Source organism: Monoraphidium neglectum, assembly GCF_000611645.1.
Source record: "Monoraphidium neglectum strain SAG 48.87 unplaced genomic scaffold scaffold00037, whole genome shotgun sequence".
Taxonomy (NCBI): Eukaryota; Viridiplantae; Chlorophyta; class Chlorophyceae; order Sphaeropleales; family Selenastraceae; genus Monoraphidium; species Monoraphidium neglectum.
Window position 1 is genome coordinate 22,296 of NW_014013591.1, and position 22,295 is coordinate 44,590.

The following is a 22,295-nucleotide window of genomic DNA, read 5'->3' on the forward strand; positions in this document are numbered from 1 at the left end:
GGGCAGCCGCCGGCGCAGTGGGCTCCAGGGTGCCCAAAGTAACCGCCGCATCGGCCGCGACGCGGCAGTCTGCTACAACGGGCAACGCGGGCGCCGTCGTGGAGGATGGGTAGTAGTAAAGGAGCCCCAACCCGCCGCTGTAGCACGCCCCAAAAAGCCCCGGCGCGCTGCACGCAGCCGCGTGCTCCATCGCCTGCGCCGCCGGCCGCTCGTCGCTGCGCAGCTGCGCGTGAGCGTGGCCGTGCACCTGCGTGTAAGCGGCCGCGGCGGCGCCGGGCGCGGCGGGGCCTGGCAGCGAGACGCGCCGCACGTGCGCGATCTTGTCCGCGAGCGCCGTCAGCTGCTGCGGCGCCCACTTCGACAGCGTCGCCTGCCGGCTGCGCCACGGCGGAACGGGCAGCCCCTGCTGCTTGAACGCCGCCGCCATCGCCTCGCACAGCAGCGTGGCAACCGCCTCCAGCCGCGAGACGGTGCCCACGAAGCAGGCCGGCACGGCCTCCAGGAGCGCCGCGTAGGCGGGCGTCGGCTGCGCGATCACAAACTGCTCCCTGAAGCGCGGCTCCACAACCAGGGGCTCTGGGAGGTAGTGGGTGTCGCCCACTGCGTCTGTCACATGCGCGCCGCCAGCCCCACCCCCGCCGCCGCCGCCCGGCCAGCCGCCGCCGCCGCCGCCGCGCTCCACCGCAGCCCCGCGCGCGCCCATGCAGACGATGAACCGGTGGCGCAGCTGCTGCAGGCACTGGCGCGCGTCCTTGCGGCGCTCTCCCGCCGCCTCATCGCGCAGCTGAACTAGGTAGCCCGCCGCCAGCAGATCCCGCGCGATCGCGCCCACGTCGACGCGCCCGCCCGCGTCCACGCTGCCGCGCGACGAGTCCCCGCCGCCGCCGCTGCCGCTGCTGCCCGGACGGGCGGCGCCGGCCACCGCGAGGCTCGGCGCGGCGGCCGCGGCGGGGCCCAAGGAGAGGCCGGGGGAGGGTGGGTCGGCGGCGAGGTCAGGCGAGGCGGGGGCCGCTGTAATGTAGGCGGCGCGCAGGTGGTGGAGGTCTTGCCACAGCTGCGGAGCGAGGCGCGGCGCATGGGAGGGAGCACCGGGTTGTTGGGGTGCGGGCGCGCAGGCCACTGGCGCTGCACCCATGCTCGACGACACAGTCCGGCACCCGCGCATGCGTGCGCGCACGCACCTGGCAAGTAAACAGCGACCCGTCCCGCAGCAGCGCGTGCATCCGCTGCACTACGGTGGAGACCGTGGCGCCGCCCTCGCCCGGCCCAAGCGTGAGCTGTGACCAGCGGCGGTCGAAGCCCGCGGCGCCATCGCCGCCAGCGAGGGCAGCGTCCATCTCGAGGAGCTCCAGGTCAAACACAGGGCTGAACGCGGACACCAGGTTGCCATGAGACCCCGCGCGCACGGCGGCGTGCCGCATTGGGGCGCTGGCCAGGCCAGGGGCCATCAGCTGCGGGGATGCGCATGCGTGTGCGCCGAGGTTGTTGGTGATGTGGATGCGAGGCTGAGCAACGCAGCCCGGCAAGCGACCCTGGGAGCAAGCCAGTGCGGAATACTGATTCAAAGGTGGTCCATGGACCGGAACCCAAGGCGTTGGAGGGCTCAGGCCGCGGCCACAGATGGCCCGCCGTTTGGTTCGGCACACGCCGCTGCCCCTGGTGCTGCAGGAGTACGTGTGCATGATAACGCATGGGTATCGAATCACCTCGGTCACCAAGCAGGGCGAGCCCGTATGAGGAGCTTGGCCCCTGCGTTCGCGGCAAGTGGCGCGTCCGGCTAGAGCGAACCCCATGCCATATCTTGGTTCTAAGTGAGCTTGATGCTACAACTTCTTGGACCGCCGACCCCTCCTAGATTTGCCTGGCCCGGCCACTGCTAGGATCGCTCGGAACAATACACAGCTCTCCAAACACAGTCTCTTTTATAAAAGAGGAATCATCACTACGTAAACAACGCTCGGCAACATCTGAGTTGGCTCGATCCTGGCGACGCTTGGTCGGCAGACCAGGTGGCGACTAGACAGGTTGTAAGTCGGCATGCGGGGCCAGGGCGCAGCCGCTACAGGCTATGAAAGGATTGTAAGAAGATTGCTGCATGGTGAGGCTTCTCAATGGCCTCAATCACCATGCCGTCGCCGTGAGGCGACGTTTCGATGATGACGAGGCAGATTTTTGAGGCATGATGGCGTCAGCCGTCAAGCACACGGTGGTTTATGCGGCACACTGCCACCAAGTGTGGTTACCTAGCGTGCGGACAATCTCTGAGTGCAACCCAACTGCTATGCACTTAGCCCATCTCCCGCGCAGGCATGCCGTCTACCCGGCTGCCGCTTGTGCTGCATCAATCCAGAGCCACTCGCTGCCACAACATTTGCCATCGCTACCACAGCTTGCCAGTCACGCCACAGGGCTTCACGACCGCTCAAGTCTTTGAACCTGCTCCCAAGGCTTTACATGCTGTCAAGTTGTGAAATTGGCAAGGCTTGCCAGGCGTTGGGTGAGGATACCCTCCCAAAAGTGGTTGAATTTGCCTCCCAGCACCACTCATGGCACCCGCGCTCTTGGTCAAACCCGATAGAACATTCAAGCCCTGCAGACATGATCAACAAAAATCAACAGGACAGGCGGGTGCACTCGAGGCTGCACAAGGGCCTCGCGCTGCCCAGTCAGGGGCTGCGGCACCAAGACGCGGCTGCCTCAGCTAGCAGCGTTCAATTCAGATGCATCGACTGAACAAGAAGAGGAGGTAAAAATGAAATGCGTATTAGTATCAATTGTTGTTGCTGAGGCCTATGATGGACAGGATCGCGATGAACAGCCTGAGGGGGTTGGTCAGGGCAAGGGAGAAGGTAGGGCGGGTGTCGTGAGCGAGGAGAGGGGGGCGCCTAGCTGCCCAGGGGCGCAGAGGGCGGCAACATTACTCAGTGACAGCAGCGCGATATGCGACTCACTGGACGATATCGAGGTAGATGCTCATGGCAGCCGCGACCTGTGGGATGGCGGCAAAGTTGGGTAAATTAGTGGTCAGGGCTTGCCGGCATTGGAAGGTGCTTGTTCTCAGCAGGGTGGGGGCGCGCAGCCAGACACGTTTGTGCAGGGTTCGGGTCAAGAGCCAAGGGCCGCCTGCGCTGCTCACGTAGTCGTCCGGCGAATACGCGCCCCGACGGCCGCCCATGACGGCCTGGATGTCATAGATGAGGTACGCGCTGAACAGCAGAGCTGCCAGCCCTGAAATTGCCAGGTAAAGGATCCTGGATGGGAGGGCGGGCATCGCAGTATGGGGGGAAAGCCACACCAGCGCGGGTTGTCAGCGTTCTGAGAGGCGTGCGTGGGGTGTGAGATGCACATTGCCAACCATGAATCTCAAAACAGGTCACGCTGAGAGGGATTTGTGATTTGGATTGTGCGTGCCCACGTCGTGCGAAACGCGCACTTTTCCAACACAGCACCCTCCTTCACACCCCCCCCCCCCGGTCAACCACCTGGCCCAGCACCCAGTTCCCTCTGCAACAAGCCCCACTCAGCGTCAAGCCAAGAATAGTGCCCACATGAGGCCGCAGCACGCGGCAAGGACACTGCTGCGGCCCAACGCCCACTGCTGCTCGGCCAGAAAGCCCAGCACGGCAAACCCCTGGCGTGTCCGCTCCCCCCAGCGGAACGCACTTGTTGCTGCCGCTGCGGAAGGGGAAGAACAGTCCCGCCAGAACCAGCACCAGAAGCACGATGGTGAGCACGCCCAGCATACTGCCCCACTTGGTGGCATCAATCTGTCAAGAGTGGAGCGGTTGTTGGCCACGTGGGCAGGATGGCATGAGACATGGCAGGCGGGAGTGGGACAGGGTCTCTCTGGGGGTACCTGATGTGTCAAAAATGCTGACTAATGCTGTAGGCAGCGCGCCCATCGCACAAACTGCGCTGCCGACAATGGCGAACCCGAGGCGCCTCACACCTTTGTGTTGATCGCGAAGATGGTCAGCCCCGCCACGGCGGCGCAGGTCACCAGGAACGCCAGCAGAACCGCCTGCCCGTCCGCCGAGTGTGATGGCGTGCGAAAACATTAGCGTGTGCATGCACACACACGCTGATCGCGTCAGCTGGACGCTGGCGAGCGGCAGCCAACGTGCAAGCGGCTGCAGGGAGTGAGGAGAAGCCGCCCTGGGCCTAACGTACGGGCGCCGTTTATGACGTGCCGCTGGGGACCGCGGGGCTTACGTCAATGTCGTGGAAGGAGGTGATCATTCCAACAAGCCAGGCTTCTGCAGGGGGAGCAAGCCGAGAGGGGGCAAAGCAGAGGCTGCGGGCGTCACAAGAAGGTTTGAGCGTCGCGAGGCGCGTGGATGCAGGGCAACGCCGGTGTGTGTGGAGTTGATGATGAAGGCACATCGTTGGCACAATGGTTGTGTGTTGTTGCAGCCGTCTTCAAGTTTCGTCCGCCCATGCAACAAAAATCAGGGTTGCGCGCAAGGCGGGCCCGGCCCCTGGGCTTCTGGCTCCCGACGCTCGCAGGCGTTGACTGCGCGGCAATTTTGTGACGCACCTGCGAGGGTGAACAGCCCCAGCAGGATGACATTGAGGGGGAACTGCCTGCGCGCCTTCTCGACGCCTGGGAACGCGGAAGGGCAAGCGTGGTGGGAGGGGCAAACGTGTGTGGTGTCGGTGACATCAGCGCATCTTGCCTCGGGCGTGAGGGGCCCGACACGACCCTGAACCCTTCCGACTCATCCGGCAGCATCGCGATGAGCCACACGTCAGCAGTTGCCGGTTCCACGTGCAACAGGTGAGACCGGCGCTTAGGGGTTCTCTCACATGAGATGACGAGGACGATGCCGAAAGCCACGCCCCAAGCCGCGTAGTACCTGCACGTGGCACACGCATTCCATTGGGTGCGCACAGCTGAAAGGTGCAAGGACCCCGTACATTCTGATGCGGATGTTCGCCCCAGGCCGCGAGGGTCCCGAGCCGGGGCATGTCGGGCCATCACGCAACAGCTGCTACAGAGGGTGATGCCTGCAAAGGGGCCCAGCGGGCCCCGCGTCCACTCTACACAACCAAGCGACCGACACTCACAGCGAGGGGTTCCTTCGGACAAAGAGACGTATTGAGGGCACGTACATGCATGCGCACGCGACGCCCACTGTGATCAGCAGCTGGATGAAGACGATGCCAAACACCTTGCGCACAAATGCATTGCTGGCGCGCAGGGAGGGCGGATGGCGGAGGGGGTCAATGCAGGAAGGTGCGAGGAGCGGCAGGGTGCTCAGAGTGGGAGCGGCAGGGTGCTCAGAGTGGGCCGGGGTGGGAGGGCGGCGTTGCGCACGTTTGAGGCTGGTGCCAGAGATGTGTGCAGCGCCCAAGGCATCGTCCTAGGTAGCTATGCGGTGTGTCGGCGCGATAGGGAAGGCGCAAAAAGGCTGCAGCCGTTCTGTGCTGCAAAGCAGCCAGGAAGCTCCACCAGCTCATCAAGCCGTCTGCAACACCACCCGCTCTATATTGGACAACTCTTGCGCATCCACTCATGCCACGTAGAAACGCAAAACCCAGACACAGGCCGCCAACCCAGCGCACACAGCACGGCCCCTCACCGCATCTGGGCGTCAGCAAAGGCCATGTCTGACGTCATCTGTTGGGACTCAGGGTCGGTTTGATTGGGGCCCATCATCATCGTGGGGGTCGGCATCGGCATCCCTGGCGGTGCCCCCTGCGCAGGTCAGTGGACAGCAGGGCAACTTTGATGGCGTCTGATCGTGCAGCGAGGAGACTGGGGGCAGCGTGACCGCGGCCGCCCGCTGGGTGTGGATGGCTGTGCGCCCTCGGGCAGCCGGCGGCGTGGCTGCAGCAGGCAGGCACCAATGATCCTGTTGGCTTGGTTCCAGGCTCAGACTGCTCATGGCATACCACAGGCCAAAACCAGCGAACTTCTGGTCTGTTCCTCTGTGCGTGCACGTAGTGTGTCCAGTGCATGCGTGCAGCAACCAGTGCGCCCCACCTCGCATGCTCATGTCCATAGACCCACCGTGCGGCCCTGCTGCTGCTGCTGTTGCTGCTGGTATGGGGCTCCCCATGGCTGCTGCGGCGCCTGCTGCTTGCCGTCAACTCCATTCCAGCCGGGGGCCGCGCCGCCGGGATGCGGCCCAACCTGGGGGTAGCCTATCGGCGGTGGTGGCTGATTCACTGCAGGCGAGGGAGCATACAGGATACCATGGGAAGTTGAGTAAGTTTGTGTTGCCCGAGCCCCTGCGCAGGCCGCTCTACACTTTGCACCACCACTGCAGCACGCAGGAGGCCGGACTCAGGCGGGACGCAAGCCGCCAGCGTTTCGCCTCTTCTCAAGCAAGTGACGATGACACACGTGATGAACGGAGTTGCATTCTCAGCGCATGTGAGGGAAGCATGCCCAAAAAGTTGCGGGGGAACTGTCCAGGAGCTGTCGTCCCCCCATTATCACCAAATCCCTCACTAGGCGTGCGAGTCTCGTCCCCACACTCACTTTTTCAACCTGCTGTGTAGAAGCTGAGCACCAGAAGGACCGAGCGGTGCGATCTAGACGGGCGAGCTTGTCCAGATGATGAGGGAAGCGTTGCGCAATTCAAGGAAGAATTCACGCGACAAATTTTCGTTGTGCTGAGCAAGTGATAAGTGGGCAGCACCAGTGTAACCCGCTGCCTGGTGGCACCCAGTTCGCGCCGCGAGCCGCACGTGCTGTGGGTGCTGTGCATGGAGCTGGCAGTATGGGATGTACATGCTGAAAGGAGGGCAGCCACGACTCTGTTGGCCTTCCACATCTCCTTTCCTGGCGTGAAGGCAAGGGAAGGCACCCAGGACCGCCCGCATTTTGCTGTTGCACTCCGACTGTTTGTGAAGAAGCAGACACAGCAGCGCCCGCTCGGTTGGCAACGCGTGATAACATCTGCGTGGTAGCATCAATCTTCACACGATTGCTGATTCTACGCGGGTTTCTGTGGTGGGTCGCCGCGGTTGACGCACGCATCCTCACGGACCCCAACGCGCCCCCCGTCACGGCAGCCTTGCGGCAATCATCACGAGACCTGGCTGGAGCTCCTCAAAGCTGAGGCAGACCTTGGAACCATGGACCTGGACCTGGGCGATGATGATATTCTGCACATGCTGCGGCCCCTCGTAGGGCTGGCCAAAGGCGGCTGCGGGCCAGCCGTGTCGGGCTCGTGGGCATGCGCAGCTGCACGCTGCTTGTCCTGCACGGCAAGTTGTGCAGGTCGATATTGGGTCTTGGAAAAACTGACTCCCTCGCCACTGTATCCTACGAGACGAACCAGCCATGGGCCTGGCGCACGCATACAACTGCTGTGCCAGGTGGCAGGCGCACACGCAAGCGCATGCGCGAGCGCCACCAGCGTCGCAGCGCTGGCGCCTGCCACTTGCGGACTCAGACCAACCTTGGAGGTCCCGATGAAGAGCGGCGGGATGTCGCGCTCCGCTTTCATCTCCATGACACCACTGCAGCCCGTCCTGAAAAACGCCAGCGCCTCGCCCCCAAGCAATACCCCGCTGCTGCTCCCTGGGCCAGCGCTGCCCTGGCTGCCATCGCCTTCACCACCCACGGATGCACCTAACGAAGCTAGTGGCTTGAGCACTGCGCCGCTGCGCGATCTGCGATGATGTGTCAGCACCCGCTGCAGCTGCCCCTGCCCCTGCCCTTCCCCCTGCCCTTGCTGCTGCTGCTGCCGCCGCTGCTGCCGCACTGACGGCTGCCCTGGGTGACTCGTATGAGTGCCCCGTGCTGCCTCTGCAAGCTGCACCTCCCACGAGCTGATGCGTTCGTCCGCCTTCACAGCCGCCACACTGAAACCCCCATCTCTCAGCGCTCGAGCGCTGGCCAGGCCGTCAAGGCCTGCAAGCGGGCCTTGTCCGCTTTCGCCGGCGGCAATCAGCTCGGTTGCGCTGCGGTAGGTTGTTTGGGCCGATGAATGCAGGTGGGAGAGGCGGTGCAACAATCCGACGCCCCAAAATACGCGCGGCTGATCAGCAAGGCAACTGCATTGCAGGCGAGTTGCCGGCGACCCCGTCGCTCCGAACGGCCCACAGCCTGACTGGTTGGTGCGACGAACGGGCATGCACCGCCAGATGTGGGCGAGAGTGCTGCCCTTGCCCCCCCCCCCTGATGCCTAGCACCTACTCACCCAACACCAGCTGCCCTGAGTCGCCGAATGTCATCGCCCCCAATGCTGACCTCAACCACCTCTGCTGTGCAGTAGCCACCACGCAGCAGCTGCCCCAAAGTGTAACCTGTGCGGTTGGCAGCCGGCATGTTGTGTGGTTTGTAATGCGGCGTAACGGGATGATGCGGTGCGCCCAGCTGTGGAGTTGCGCGATGGCGTCGACTTAGGGCCAAATGTTATCCAGAGTACGCTGTGGTATATTGCCCACATAATTGCAGCGCCACACCCCACACCTGCATCTTTGGCCTGTCGCACAGCCAGGCCCCGGCCCCGCCAGTCGCACGCCGCCGCACAGCTCGCCTCTGGCGGCAGCGGCGCGCGAAACGCGGCCGCAGCTGCAGCCGCCCGCAGTGAGACGAGTGCAGCCGCAAGCGGTTCGCTGGCCTCGAGCAGCTTGGATGGCAGCTCGCTGTCGGGCGCGCTGCAGGCGATACCAGCAAGCATCTGTGGGTGGTTGCGATTTGTAAGTGATGGTCATGCAGGATGAACTGGCATATGGGTGCAAGCGAGCTAGTACGACATCCTAAATGTGCGCAAGACCACAGGTGAGCCGGGGTTGCACGTCTATTGCTTCAGGCACTGTGCCTGCCTCACTCGGTCCTTGTGCGCTTCACGCACGACCCCCATAGGCTCAATGCATGCCCACCTGCTGCTGGCTGCAGGGAAGCAGTGCCACTGCCCTGTGTATGTCATCGAGTGAGCACTTCTTTGCCTTCAGGCGCTCGTCCAGATCAGACAGCAGCTCCGACCAGGCAGCTGCCTGCAAGCAATCAGGGATCCACAGGCCGAAAATTATTGCACGTGAGCGCATGCATGTGCACGCATGCGCACACCTGCACGCATGAGTGGTTGGCTGTGTATTATATCCTACACACGCAGCGCTGTGCCATCAACCCTGTCGCCCCACCCATCATGTGATGTTTGCTAGTCGCCAAGCTGACAGCCGCATCCACCGCCGGCCGCCACCTTGAGATCCTGCGCAGGGGCACGCCTCGCCCCCTTGCTCCTAGTAGCTTTCTTGGATCCCTTGCTGCCCTGATGCTTGCCCTTGGTAGCGCTGCCCGCTGCCTTGGCGCCCCCTTTCGCCTTGGGCCCTGGCGCGGCTGGCTGGCCTGCAGCAGGCAGCGGCGGTGGCAACAGCGCGGCCTGGTACTGCACAAGAAACCTAGCGAGCGTAGTGGTCACCTGCAAACGACCAGTGCGTAATGTGTTGCATTACAATGGCTTCAATGGGTGGCGTGTAGTTGTGACGCTCAGCAGCCGAAGGCCTGCACTCGCATGCAGGGGCGCTCAGCGCTAGCGGCGCTGCTGCATAGCGCACCTGCCCCGCCCGCTTCGCCGACTTCTCATCTGCAACACCCTCTGCATGTAACATCGCGCATATTCGAGTCGAAACGACGTTACTTTGCGTTTGCAACGCTGACAGGGCGGCTAGTGTACTCGTCGCCTGAATGTACTCGCCAAGGCAGGACAGGGGGCATTCGCTCGCGAGCCTGGTGTCAAATGTCAAATCGCGTCAAGATACGACACAAAGTTATGGGTATGTTGTGCGTGTACGTTCACGACATCGTTTATGGCAGGCAGTGTTTCAGACCTGGTGGTGCTTCTCGCTCCAACGCTCGTGCTGCTGCTGATGTTGGCTCATTGTTGTCATGTTTGACGACTGTGCAACGACTGTGCAATGCGATGGTTGCGCTGCACAAATGCATGTTGTGGCCATTTCGTGTGTGATCAAACGTGCCACACCACCAAACCTGTGTGGCAGGCGCAGTTCATGGAGAAAGCACATGCCAGGCATCTGCAGCGAGACCTCCGCAGCGGTGCCTGTACATGCTTCACAGCCTAATAAGCATGCACGTGTTCCTGGTGCAGCAGTACACTTCTGAACACGATTGCGTGCGATTACAGCTCATAACTTGTACCGAGCATCAAACCAAAAGGCTGACCACACCTTTGTCAGGGTGTGCAGATAGGTGCGCCACTACGCGGTTCAGCGTTATCAACGTGCGTATGTGGTTGTGGATCCATGTAAGGAAGCCACGCACAAGCCGGCTGAGGGGGTGCAATCGTCGAGTTAAACGCATGCAAAATCTACTGTTGGCAGGGACCAGCATAGGCATTCTATTGCAATCCTTTGAAGATGTCGCATGCGTGAGCTGGAGCATGACCCTACACGTCATGTTTCTGAGGATGGTTGTCTGAGTTGGATGAGCCAAAATCGGGTATCGCAGCAAACGGCGATTGAACAAAGGCCATCACAGGTACGATCACATGGCAGCAGGTAGTGGAAGAGATTGTGTGGTGGAAAAATATCTGCTGTGCTGGTGGACAATCCCTGGCCAGCTTGAGCTTGTGGACCCGGTGAAGGTGGAGGAGCATACAGGTGGGTGGTCGGTAACGGTCCCTGCGGGTTGTGGAAGCACACATGGTTCTTGCGTCATGCATGAATTTCAACTGGGTCAAAAGATGTGTGGGTGTTAAATATGAACATCTTGCTCGCAATTCCGTCGGTTTGGACACATGCAAACGTTTCGTGCAATGTCGTTCGTTTGAACGACTGCGTGACCCACAGGGAGCGGGATGACTCCTCGAGGTTTTAAGCTCCTGAGTAGGATGCTACGAAAATCCACGTGCTGATGAGCGCTCGCTTTCTCGACGCCTCTCCTGAGACTCCACTCATTCACTGCGTGATCTGACGCGCCCAGTCACCCCGCATGGCCTAATACGCAATTTCTAGAACTCGCTCTGACGGTTGACCTCAACGCGCGGTCCACATATCACACGTCCCTCAGCCTCCGCTCGCCCTTCAAACTCGCTGTATGTGCCTCTGAACGCGCTCGCCAGACACTTACGAGATTGCCGTTTAGGCACACGAACCAATTAGCTCGAGGCAGCCTGTGCATACGCGGTGCACACCACACACTGCATTGCAGGAGAGGTGCAGCACAGGCAGCAATGAACACGGCCCTGCGCTTCGGCCAGCAGCAGCTGGCCGGCGCAACTCGTCAGGCCAAGCGAGTGACCCCTGTCAGCAAGCATGCCGGCAGCTCGCGGCGCGCGGTGCAGGTGCAAGCCAGGCTCGGCAGCAGTGGTGGTGCCGCGGCCTCCTTCATGGGCGCCCGCGTGGCCTCGCCCCTGGCGTCTGGCCAGCGTAGGAGCGGTGCCAGGCGCGCCGTGAGGGTGAACGCCATGTTTGAGCGCTTCACAGAGAAAGCGATCAAGGTGGTCATGCTCGCCCAGGAGGAGGCTCGCAGGCTCGGCCACAACTTTGTAGGCACTGAGCAGATTCTTCTTGGCCTGATCGGCGAGTCCACGGGCATCGCTGCCAAGGTGCTGAAGAGCATGGGCGTCAATCTGAAGGACGCCCGCGTGGAGGTCGAGAAGATTATCGGCAGGGGCTCAGGCTTCGTGGCAGTGGAGATCCCGTTCACGCCGCGCGCCAAGCGCGTGCTGGAGCTGTCTCTGGAGGAGGCGCGGCAGCTGGGTGCGCGCCGCTACGCCTGCATCAACCTGGCATTTGTCTGCCTGGCCGGGTTGGGCGGCTGCTTGTTTCGCATGCATCAAGGTTTCAAACATGTTTGAGTGCTGGAGCGCGCTGACCGTTCAATGGCCCAGCAGAATGGACGTACTTCTTGCTCATCGCTAGGGCACTCCCCCACCTGGCACGTCATGGCCACTTGCTTTTACAATCGTCCCTCTCCCACCTGGTCCGCCTTCCCCTAACCGACCTTGCGTCCGCTTCGTTTCTGCTGTTGCACCTTTGCAGGCCACAACTACATCGGCACCGAGCACATCCTGCTGGGTCTGCTGCGTGAGGGCGAGGGCGTCGCGGCACGCGTTCTTGAGACCCTGGGCGCTGACCCCTCCAAGATCCGCACCCAGGTGTGAATGTGGGGATGAGTGAGATCGGCAAGTGTTGCTCGCAAGGCAGTTCACAGGGGCCTTGCCCGGGGCTTAGAGGGAGGGGTTGGGATAACTGGGAGTACGCTGCGGGCAGGTGGCGCCCGGCTGAAGGCCTCCCCCATAGCACGCCTCAGCCGAGACGCAGCCTGCGTGCCAGTTGTGCTTGGATTAAAGACAGAACCTTCACTGCACGTGTGCAATCAGCGTCCTTAGCTCCACTGCATGCCAACCCCCTTACGCGCTTATCCTTTGCACCTCGACGGCCCCGCGCAGGTCATCCGTATGGTGGGCGAGAGCCAGGAGGCGGTCGGCGCGGGCGTGGGCACGGCCAGCGGCGGCACCAACAAGATGCCCACGCTGGAGGAGTATGGCACCAACCTCACGCGCCAGGCGGAGGAGGGCAAGCTGGACCCCTGCGTGGTGGGTGGCTGCTGCTGCTCTTTGGGCATGGAGCAGCGGCTCGCGCGTGCTGGCAGGACGGGGACATGTGGGGAAAGGGTGGGGCTTCAGCGGATGGGCCCGCAAGGCAGTGTTGCAAGCGCAGACAGCAGTGGAGGCTGAAGATAGCAGGCAGCTGATCAGCCCTTTGTACTCCTGCAGCTGCAGTATGGATGCAAGGCTGGTGCAGGCTCGTCCGCTCAGCAGCCCACGTTCCTTCCCCACAAGGCACTGGAATCAAGCAGCGACCTGCCTACATGCATGCAGCATGCACCGCCCACCTTTTTTGCCTTTGTGCGTGTCTTTGCTGGCACCCCTTTTCAATGCCCACCCCCAGGGCCGCAAGAAGGAGATCCAGCGTGTGATCCAGATCCTGGGTCGCCGCACCAAGAACAACCCCTGCCTCATCGGCGAGCCCGGCGTGGGCAAAACCGCGGTGGCGGAGGGCCTGGCGCAGCTCATCGCCAGTGGGGACGTGCCGGAGACGATCGAGGGCAAGCAGGTGCGTGCCTGAGATGGTCTGTGTGGTCTTCGTTTGATTGTGGGAACGGGGCACGCTCGGCTCGGGCTACAGGACGCGCGGCGGTAAGCATGGGTTGGTGCTGGTTCGTGTCGGTGAAGGCGCGCAGGGCGTTGCATGTTGCGGCTGAGGGCTGGAGACGCAGTGAACAGCGAACAGCAACCACAGTCACACCAGCTCCTCCTGTGCATAGCATGCTCGCATGCTGACATTCTCGCACACCCCTGACCCGCGGTGAAGGTGGTGACCCTGGACATGGGCCTGCTGGTGGCGGGCACCAAGTACCGTGGTGAGTTTGAGGAGCGCCTCAAGAAGCTGATGGACGAGATCAAGCAGAACGACGACATCATCCTGGTGGGTGCCTCGGGGTGGGGGGTGATCAGGGCAGGCGAGTGCGCCTGTGTGCGCACGCGCGTGCTGCAGATGGCAGAGGACGTGGTTAATGGGTGTGGAGCAGGACATGCACCAGGCCGTCACTCCGGCCAAGGAATGCACTTTGTGGATGTCGGGGCGGGTTGTTGCGGCGGTGGCGTAGCAGGTTCTCAGCTGACGCCGCTGGCGCTCTGCGCTGCTGGAGCTGTGGCCTCTGACCAGCTGCGCAGCGGACGCTTGCAGTATGCGCACTGGGCCTGTGCAATGCCAATCACGAGTGGCGTGCGCAGAATGCCAGCCTTGCCAATCATGGTTGATCAGCACTTGGCACTCCCTCGCATGGTGCCTCCCGCCTCGGAGGAGACGAGCGCTCTTTCGTGATGCAAACCCCTTCAACCCATCACCCTTCCTCACCCCCAGATGATCGACGAGGTGCACACCCTCATCGGCGCGGGCGCGGCCGAGGGCGCCATCGACGCCGCCAACATCCTGAAGCCCGCGCTGGCGCGTGGCGAGCTGCAGTGCATTGGGGCCACCACGCTGGACGAGTACCGCAAGCACATCGAGAAGGACCCCGCTCTGGAGCGGTGCGCATGCGTGGTGTCTTTGTGTGCTTGTGTGTGCTTGTGTGTGTGCGTGCGTGTGTGTACGTGTGCATGTGGTGTGTGTGTGTGTGTTTGTGTGTTTACGCACGTGCATGTGTGGGGTGTGTGTGTGTGGTGTGTGTGTGGGGGGGGATTTGGATGGGTAGGGCCATCATGCATACCTGTGTTTGTGCATGGACGCAAATAGGGCGGTGAAATTGCTCTCAAGGCAGTCAGGGAGAAACGAGGACCCAGCCCTGGAGTAGCGCCTGGCGGCAGCGACGTCCGCTGGAAAGCGTGCTCGCTTTTGCTGGCTGTGGCTGCCGGCAGGCTGACCAAGGCAGCTGCCGTCCCTGCGCCGCCTGACCCTGAACGTTGGCATTCTCGCGCACGCCGACGCCTCGCTGCCTTTCAGCCGCTTCCAGCCCGTGGTGGTGCCTGAGCCCACCATCGACGAGACCTACGAGATCCTGCAGGTGGGCGCACGGCCGCGGGTGGGGTATGATTGACAGCGTGGCGCTGCGCGCGGCCGGCGGCTCCTTAGGCGGAGGGCGGGCGGGACAGCAAGGCGTTGAGCAGGTGCAACCGCAGCTAGCTGTATGGTCTGGGACGTGAAATCAGGAGCCGCTGTTTGGGCGGCAGGTGGCGCATGGGGAGGGTGTCCAGGGTCGTGGTGGCCTAGTGGCCTGACTTAGTTGTGGTGCCCCGGTCCCCCGCCCTCCCCCGCCCCCACAGGGCCTGCGCGAGCGCTACGAGTCGCACCACAAGCTGCGCTACACCGACGACGCGCTGATGGCGGCCGCCAAGTTCAGCAGCCAGTACATCAGCGACCGCTTCCTGCCCGACAAGGCGATCGACCTCATCGATGAGGCCGGCAGCAGGGTGCGGCTCAGGCACATCCAGCTGCCCGAGGAGGCGCGGGAGCTGGACAAGGAGCTCAAGCAGGTGGGGGGGGGGCTGTGGTTGGAGTGGTGGGGAGTGTGTGTGTGAGTGTGGTGTGTCGGCGTTTGTGTGTGTGTGTGTGTGTGTGCGCGCGCGCGCGTGTGTGTGTGTGTGTCTCTATGCACGTATGTTTGAACTGTGTTGCTTGGGAGGTTAAATCAGGGGCAAGCGCCGCAGGCAGCGCGGAGGGGGGGTAGCTGCACAGACGTCTGTGCGGTCCTTGGTTGTGGTTTGTGGGTGGTCTTGGATTGGCAAGACCGCGCTGCGTGACGGGAGCTCTGGCACCCTGCTTGAAAGAGGGGCGCCGCGGTTGCGAGGCTGGTCGGCACGCTCCGATGCCCCGCGGAGGCTGGGCGCGTCAGTATGCAGATTTCGCCCCTGACGCCCCCTCCCTTCCCTGGAGCCACCCGGGTCTTGACCTCGTTCCTGGGACCCGCCTACACACCCCAAACCTTCGCTCAGTTTCAAAATAGAAAGGACCTCACGGGATCCGCGCGGGTGTCCGCGCTATGAAAGAGCATGGTGCACTTGAAACTCTCCTGATCCCGCTCGGTGCCACACTGTCTGCCGCCCTCCCCCCCCAGGTGACCAAGGACAAGGACGCGTCGGTGCGCGGCCAGGACTTTGAGAAGGCGGGGCAGCTGCGCGACAGGGAGATGGAGCTCAAGGCCAAGATCAGCGCCATCATCGCGGGCGCCAAGGAGACCAGCAAGGCCGAGGCCGAGTCGGTCGAGGGCGGCGGCCCGCAGGTGGGGGCGCGCGCGGGTGGCCGCTGGGCCTGGTCAAAACACAGGCCGGGCTCGGCGCTCGGCGTAGAGCAGGCCGCGGCTGACCAGGCGGCAGCAGAGCGTCTTCAAGACAGCTGCCCTGGCCGCGCGGTCGTGTAAGGCCTGCCTGCCGGCGATGCTGCCACGCTAATGCTCGCCGCCCTCCTATTTTTCGCCACTTCCCTCCCCCAGGTGACTGAGGCGGACATTGCCAACATTGTGGCGCAGTGGACGGGTATCCCGATCGAGAAGGTATCCAGCGATGAGACCGAGAGGCTCATCAAGGTGGGTGTCTGATAGGGCCTGCGAGGTGTGGGGGTGTAGGGAAGGAGCGGACAGGCTCGTGGTTTCTAGTGAGGGGTTGGGCTGGGTAGTAGGGCGTCGGGGCGTTGCATGGAAAGGGGCAGCAGGCCCTGGCTGTGGGCGCACGGCTGGCGGAGCAAACGGGCCGAAAGCGGTGAAGGAGCAACGACCGGGCGTGGCAGCCGGCCATGCAAGCAAGGATTGCCACCGCTGTCAACACCTGAACCGCCACACTTTATCCCCTGCCTGACTTCTGTCAGCCCTCTTCACATCTGCATTGATCTGCGCCCCCAAACCAATTCAAACCAATCGCCCTCCAGATGGAGGAGGTCCTCCACGGCCGCGTCATCGGCCAGGACGAGGCAGTCTCCGCCATCGCGCGCGCCATCCGCCGCGCGCGCGTCGGCCTCAAGAACCCCAACCGCCCCATCGCCTCCTTCATCTTTGCCGGCCCCACGGGCGTGGGCAAGTCGGAGCTGGCCAAGACGCTGGCCTCGTACTACTTCGGCAGCGAGGAGGCCATGGTGGGTGCACTGAACCGAGAGCTGGGGGTTGATTTTGCTGGGTGTTGTGGTTGCTGTGTGCGACGACGGGGGAAAAGTGGTGAGTGGCGGTCCTGTGTTCACTGTGTGCATTGACAATGAGGAGAGGCGAGCGGTGGGTGCGCCACCCACTGTGGCGGCCAAACGGACGCGTGGCTCTGTGTGGGTGCGTGCCGAGCCGTGAGCGATCGTGAAACGACCTGCATGCACCCCGAAAACCTCCCAACCCCGGCCAACCCCCCCCCACCCCCAACCCCACCCCTCACCCCCCCCGCCCAAAGGTCCGCCTGGACATGTCTGAGTTCATGGAGCGCCACACGGTGTCGAAGCTCATTGGGTCTCCCCCCGGCTACGTCGGCTACAACGAGGGCGGCCAGCTCACAGAGGCCGTGCGGCGGCGGCCGTACACGGTGGTGCTTTTCGATGAGATCGAGAAGGCCCACCCCGATGTGTTCAACATGATGCTGCAGGTGGGGGCTTGAATTTGGACGACGGGGAACAGCTCGATTGGAGGGTCGCTGGGGGATCGGGCCTGATGAGGGGAAGACATACAGGCGTAGGCTGGGTTTGAGGAGCTGCTAGGGGCCGCGCAACTGCGACCTGACAGTGTTCTTTACTGGCAGGGTGCTGTTCTGGGGGCAGGTGGGTTGGCACGAGCAAGCGGACAGCAGGTCCACATGGGTGCAGGCTGGCCCCCTCTACTCCCCCACCTGCCTGCCCCCACGGGACGTGGCGTTACCGCGATTGCCCTGGCGTCCACGTCCTGCGATATGCGCTGCCTCTCCGTCCCCTCTCCCTCACCCGTCCACCCCCACTCCCACCCTCACCCCCAGATCCTGGAGGACGGCCGCCTGACCGACTCCAAGGGCCGCACGGTGGACTTCAAGAACACGCTCATCATCATGACGTCCAACGTCGGCAGCAGCGTCATCGAGAAGGTGCGGGCGCGCACAAAAGACCACAGACAAAGCTGGCATCCCACCCCCCCCCCTCCCTGCGGGCTGCACAGCCGCCGGCGACGCGCCGCTGCTGCGTGTGCGGGCGCCTGGGTGCTGGTCTTACGTGTGGGCGTCTGTGTGCGTGCTGGCTTGGCAGTGAGCAGGGGGGTGTCCTGGAAGCAGCACGCCCTCTCCCTCCAACCTCCCCGCACACCCACTCATTCAAGCAAACCCCCTCCTCGACCCTCCGCCCCCTCAGGGCGGCCGCAGTTTTGGCTTCTTCCTGCGCCCCGACGACGACGACAGCGCTGAGGACATGAGCTACGGCCGCATCAAGTCGCTGGTGGGCGAGGAGCTCAAGTCGTACTTCCGGCCCGAGTTCCTCAACAGGCTGGACGAGATCATCGTGTTCAGGCAGCTGACCAAGAAGGAGGTCAAGCAGATCGCGGACATCATGCTAAAGGACGTGTTTAAGCGCGCCGAGGAGAAGGTGGGGGCAAGCTGCGGGGAAGCTGCGGGGTGTGCGTGAGAGGGCGGGGATCAGGGTGCATGTGGGCGTGCAACTGGCGCGTCGGCTCCAGCAGGGCGGCGCCCCTGCTGTGCCAATGTCACACTCCCCGGCTGGCCGGGGTGCGCGGCGCTGGTGAGCGCCGACTGCTGGTTCCCAGCCTGCGTCTCGTGACCACTTCCCTGGGCTGGTCACTCCCATCCAGCACAACCTTGCGCCACTCCCCCCCTTTCCCCTCCCCATAGGCCCTGAAGCTGGAGTTCACCGAGAAGTTCAAGGACCGCCTCGTGGACGAGGGCTTCAACCCCACCTACGGCGCCCGCCCCCTGCGCCGCGCGATCATGCGGCTCATTGAGGACTGCCTCGCGGAGCGCATCCTGTCGGGCGACGTCAAGGAGGGGGACGTGGTCATCATGGACGTCGACCCCGACGGCGCGATCGCGGTGCTGGCGGGCGACAAGAAGATGCGCCAGGTGGGTCCTCCGCTGCTCTGTGGGCGCTCCCTAGGGTGCCGGGCTGCAGCCTTCACATGCAGGGAGTGGGCGGCGCTTAAGGTGTGCGCCAAGGAGGGGTGTGTGTGCCAGCGTCTGCGCGTGCGCAGGCGGGAGGGCTCATGTTTGGCCCCCTCGCGGCTCGCCCACGCGCGCAGGTGTTGGACGCCACACCCGCGGGCATCTCGTAAAGAGCGGCGGCGTAGGCGGGCGGCGCCGGCCCTCCCGCCGTGCGGGGAGGTTGGCCGCTTCGGCTGCGGCTGCGGCTCGGACTGGCGCCGCGGCACGTTGAGCGTCGCGCGCGCGCGGCGAGTCTCTCTATCCCTCTTCTCATGTGTTGGGCTCGAGCCTGGCCGCGGGTCCACTTGTGGGCGCGGGCGCGTGCACGCGCGCGGCGCAGCAATATTCAGCCGCTCGCCGCCGCGCTGCCGCAGGCGGCCCAGCGCACGGTCGCAGCGCGGCCGCCATTGTCAGGCGCGCCCGCGCGGGCCGCCCCACCTCGCTAGGCACGCGCCGCGCCTTCAGGCGGGCCCTGGCGTTTCGTGGTTTGTTAGGCACCCAGCGCTGCTGCGTCCCTGATGCATGCTCACACCCATTCAACGTGGCGCCTCTGCATGGGCACGCCCCTCCCGACCCTTTGCCTCATAAGTCATGACACTGCGCGGCGGCGGGAGCGCATGCCCCCCGGCGTGCAGGCAGGCTGTGTACAGTGATTGTCCCTGCGCCGGGGGCGTTCGTGGCGGCCGGCCAGGTCCGCAGGCGCTCCCTTTGCATCCGCGCGCCGCCCATCCCCGTTGGGCCAGATCTGTCTGCTGAGCTGCGGCTGCCTGGCGGCTGTCAACCTGTGGCTGGGTCTGGGTCAGCGGGTGTTGCATGGACGGCTGTGTAGCTGTAGCCCTGTAACCCCAATGTTGCTGCAGTCTGGCTTGTAGCCGATTAGTGGGATGAGGTGCTTTGCGTGTGTGTGTGTGTGTGTGTGTGTGTGTGTGTGTGTGTGTGTCAACTGCGCAGCGCCCTTAAAGACGCATTCAGCCTGTGCAGAAGCTGACACAGGAGACGCGACATATAAACAAGCCCATTACATAGTGCCGTTACCACGAAATAGAAAGGCAGGCATGCGACAGACGGCACGACTGCAGGCGGTTACAGTGGGGAGCGCGGGAAGACTGATCATGCGTTGTGAGTGCGTCCCGGCTCTCCTTGCCAAAAGGTGATGCCGGGCGCCCTTGAACTGGGCCGCTTTCAAATGGCAGCGGGTGAAAGATGGCCTTGCGGCATCCTTTGGCCCTGCAACTTGTGCCGGAGCTCCCCTGCCTCTGCGGCAACAGCTTGGAATGCCAGCTCGCGGCAAAGCGGGCAGCCCATCGCTGCGGGCATCACAAATTGACAACGCACACACCTGGTCCAACACACGTCAAATGCACGGTCAAGATCGCAACATCTCTCCGGTCAAACATTGACCAGGCCCGGGTCAGTCCACGTAGTCCTCGGGGGCGCGCGCCTCAAGAGGCGTGTCGCGCAGGTACACCCGCAGTTCGCCCCGGTCGCCGCGCTGCGGGGGTTTTGGGCGGTTGGGTGGTTTTTCAAGCTGGTGTGCTGTGGCGAAAGCTGCCAAGGGCAGTTGGCGGCGCGGCGAGCGAGCCCAGGATTTTGCCGTTTGGCACGGCACAAGCACGGCCTGAACACACAGCTCGGATGCTGGCGCCCTGGCGATATGGTTGCTGGGGAAAGCGCCAAGGCACAACTCCAATCCTGGCTAAAGCACGACCACAGTCGGCCGCATGCCCACACGCCGTCCCACCCTCATCAAATCCAACCCCCACCGTAATGCGCATGCTCTTGTCCAGGTATGTCACGTCGAACGCCGCCGCCCGCCAGTCCCGCGGCGGCCGCAGGAACTCCGGCAGCTGCGGCGCCTCGAGCCGCGGCAGCCGCGCCAGCAGGTCTGGGCCGATCGCGTTGACCGCCGTGTCCTCGTAGACGATCTTGACCGTGGACGGCGCGATGACCTCAAAAGAGTGCCCGAGCGAGAGCCGCACGCCCGGCGCCGGCGCGCCGCGGGCGCCGGCGGCGGGGTTGAGGGAGGAGGGGAGCGCGGCGAAGAGGTTGAGGGTGGGCAGGGCGGCGAAGAACTCCACGATGTTGTCCAGGCGGGCCTGCAGAGGGGTTGGAGGTGTGCGGTCGGGTGACGGGGGGAAGTGGCTGGCGGGTGAAAAGGCAGAGGGGGGGCCTCTGGGACCAGGGGGTGACCAGGGGTGTGGAACACGAATACTTTGATTGGTCAGGCAAAAGCGGGCGAGACTGCACACCCGGCAACTCGAGTGCTGCAGCATGGCCAGCGGTGTGGGCTGCGCAATGTGAGGCACACATGATGCCGGACGCGCCCGCAGGCGCCATGGAAGGTGGGTGGCGAGAAGCTGCCGCAGGAGCTGACTCACCCCCTGGGGGTCAATGACCTGGTAGATCTGGCCCAGCACCAGGGGCACAAAGGCGGCCGAGGGGCCAGGCCGCCGGCCGCCCAGGCTGCCGCTGTTAAAGCCGGAGCTGCGGGTGGGAGTGGAGTGATAATGTATGCAGGTTGACAGAACCTTCGGCCAGTGTGTGCAAGCGCTGGCAACAGAAGCCACAAGCTCCGTCTCGCCTCCAAAGCCAGCTGCGAGTGCAGCGTCAGAGGCAAGGGCAGAGTCCCCTTGCGTAGCTGCGCCGAGTCGGCGCCTGCGAGGGGGAGCAGGGCAGCCACGGGCGCAGCAGAGGGTCCATGCCGGCCCCGGTCACAAACACGCGAACGCCCGCCGCGCCTCACCTGTAGATCAGCCGCCAGGTTCCCCCCAGCTGCTCCATGCTGCTCTGGTCCGGGCTGTCCGCCGACGCCGTCCACTCCAGGCTCACGAGCCCGCCGCCGGCCGCCTCCAGCCGCGCAGCCAGCCGGTCGACGTCCTCTGACTCGCGCACCTGGGGGTGAGGGAGGACGGCAGTCCAAAAGGCATGCCGTGTGGTTGTTTGGATCAAAAAAACAGGCAAGTACAGCAACTTTCCTATAATTGCTGACGAGCTGGGCGACAAATTCAATTGGTCCAGGCGCTGCAAACCGACAATGGGCTGCACGCGGGCACCGCGCGCCCTGCCGACGCGAGCGACAGCGGGAGTGCTGGCTGCCTTTGTTGGCCGCGCTCACGTTTGCCGCCAGGCCGCGGTCCAGGCTGGCCACAGCCGCCAGCAGCTTGATCTGAGGTCACGGCCAGGCATCGAGGTTGGGAGGGAAGCATAGATTCAGTGCCAGCGACGGCCAAGGGTGCAGCAGGGCGCCAGGCCTTTGCAAGACGAGATGTTGCGTGTTGCGGTCGCACCACGGGCGCTGCGCCACCTCACATACAACATGATGAGAGGGTGTGGGACAACTTGTACTGGGGTGCACCAGTCACCCTCACTGCTCTCAACCCCAAAACCGCCCCACCTTGAGCTTCTCTGCCTTTTTCGGGTCCGCCGGCTGCGCGGCCCGCGCCCCGCCAAAGCTCGCCGGCTGCTCCGGCGCCCTGACCGTGGCGGTCGCGCCCGCCAGCAGGTCGTTGGTCGCGCCCGCGGCCGCGTCAATGAGAGCCTCGGTCACGCCCAAGGCCGAGGCGGTGGCGTCGTCGACCGCCCCCTGCAGGTCTGCCGCGAGCACCTCGGCGGCGCCCAGCGCCGCGGCGCGCACGTCGTCGACGGCGTCGGCGGTGCCGGCCGCGGCCGCCTCCGCGGCGCCGCGCGCGTCGGCCGCCGCGGCCTGGGCGTTGGCGTTGAGCGTCTCGGCCA

The 22,295-nt window shown here is 64.0% G+C and overlaps 4 protein-coding genes across 4 annotated transcripts in view; 1 reads left to right on the plus strand and 3 right to left on the minus strand.

Moving 5' to 3' along the window:
* MNEG_0460 (hypothetical protein) overlaps positions 1–1,421 on the minus strand; it is a gene marked incomplete at both ends in the record, with an annotated part of 2,369 nt that extends 948 nt beyond the window's left edge. Inside the window, 2 exons of the mRNA XM_014051057.1 lie at positions 248–1,054; positions 1,182–1,421. Coding sequence (XP_013906511.1) covers positions 248–1,054; positions 1,182–1,421 — 1,047 coding nt within the window. The remainder of the gene's footprint in view (positions 1–247; positions 1,055–1,181) is intronic.
* Positions 1,422–2,770: 1,349 nt separating this feature from the next.
* Positions 2,771–5,608, minus strand: MNEG_0461 (hypothetical protein; the record flags this gene model as incomplete). Its single annotated transcript, XM_014051058.1, has 10 exons — positions 2,771–2,819; positions 2,952–2,989; positions 3,137–3,251; positions 3,664–3,767; positions 3,950–4,021; positions 4,213–4,256; positions 4,538–4,603; positions 4,807–4,856; positions 5,125–5,190; positions 5,583–5,608. 10 exons carry the CDS (start codon positions 5,606–5,608, stop codon positions 2,771–2,773), a joined length of 630 nt encoding a protein of 209 aa, XP_013906512.1.
* Positions 5,609–11,150: 5,542 nt separating this feature from the next.
* Positions 11,151–18,694, plus strand: MNEG_0462 (ATP-dependent Clp protease ATP-binding subunit ClpC; the record flags this gene model as incomplete). Its single annotated transcript, XM_014051059.1, has 17 exons — positions 11,151–11,679; positions 11,962–12,077; positions 12,372–12,518; positions 12,874–13,038; positions 13,297–13,410; positions 13,849–14,015; positions 14,428–14,488; positions 14,748–14,957; positions 15,539–15,703; positions 15,914–16,006; positions 16,345–16,548; positions 16,848–17,036; positions 17,149–17,208; positions 17,400–17,504; positions 17,764–17,994; positions 18,258–18,485; positions 18,662–18,694. The coding sequence occupies 17 exons, from the start codon at positions 11,151–11,153 to the stop codon at positions 18,692–18,694; spliced, it is 2,817 nt and encodes a 938-aa protein (XP_013906513.1).
* A 1,280-nt stretch (positions 18,695–19,974) lies between these two features.
* The window catches only part of MNEG_0463 (putative plastid-lipid-associated protein 6), a gene marked incomplete at both ends in the record, with an annotated part of 3,062 nt that continues 741 nt past the window's right edge, over positions 19,975–22,295 (minus strand). Inside the window, 6 exons of the mRNA XM_014051060.1 lie at positions 19,975–20,055; positions 20,327–20,659; positions 20,942–21,047; positions 21,307–21,455; positions 21,679–21,729; positions 21,958–22,266. Coding sequence (XP_013906514.1) covers positions 19,975–20,055; positions 20,327–20,659; positions 20,942–21,047; positions 21,307–21,455; positions 21,679–21,729; positions 21,958–22,266 — 1,029 coding nt within the window. The remainder of the gene's footprint in view (positions 20,056–20,326; positions 20,660–20,941; positions 21,048–21,306; positions 21,456–21,678; positions 21,730–21,957; positions 22,267–22,295) is intronic.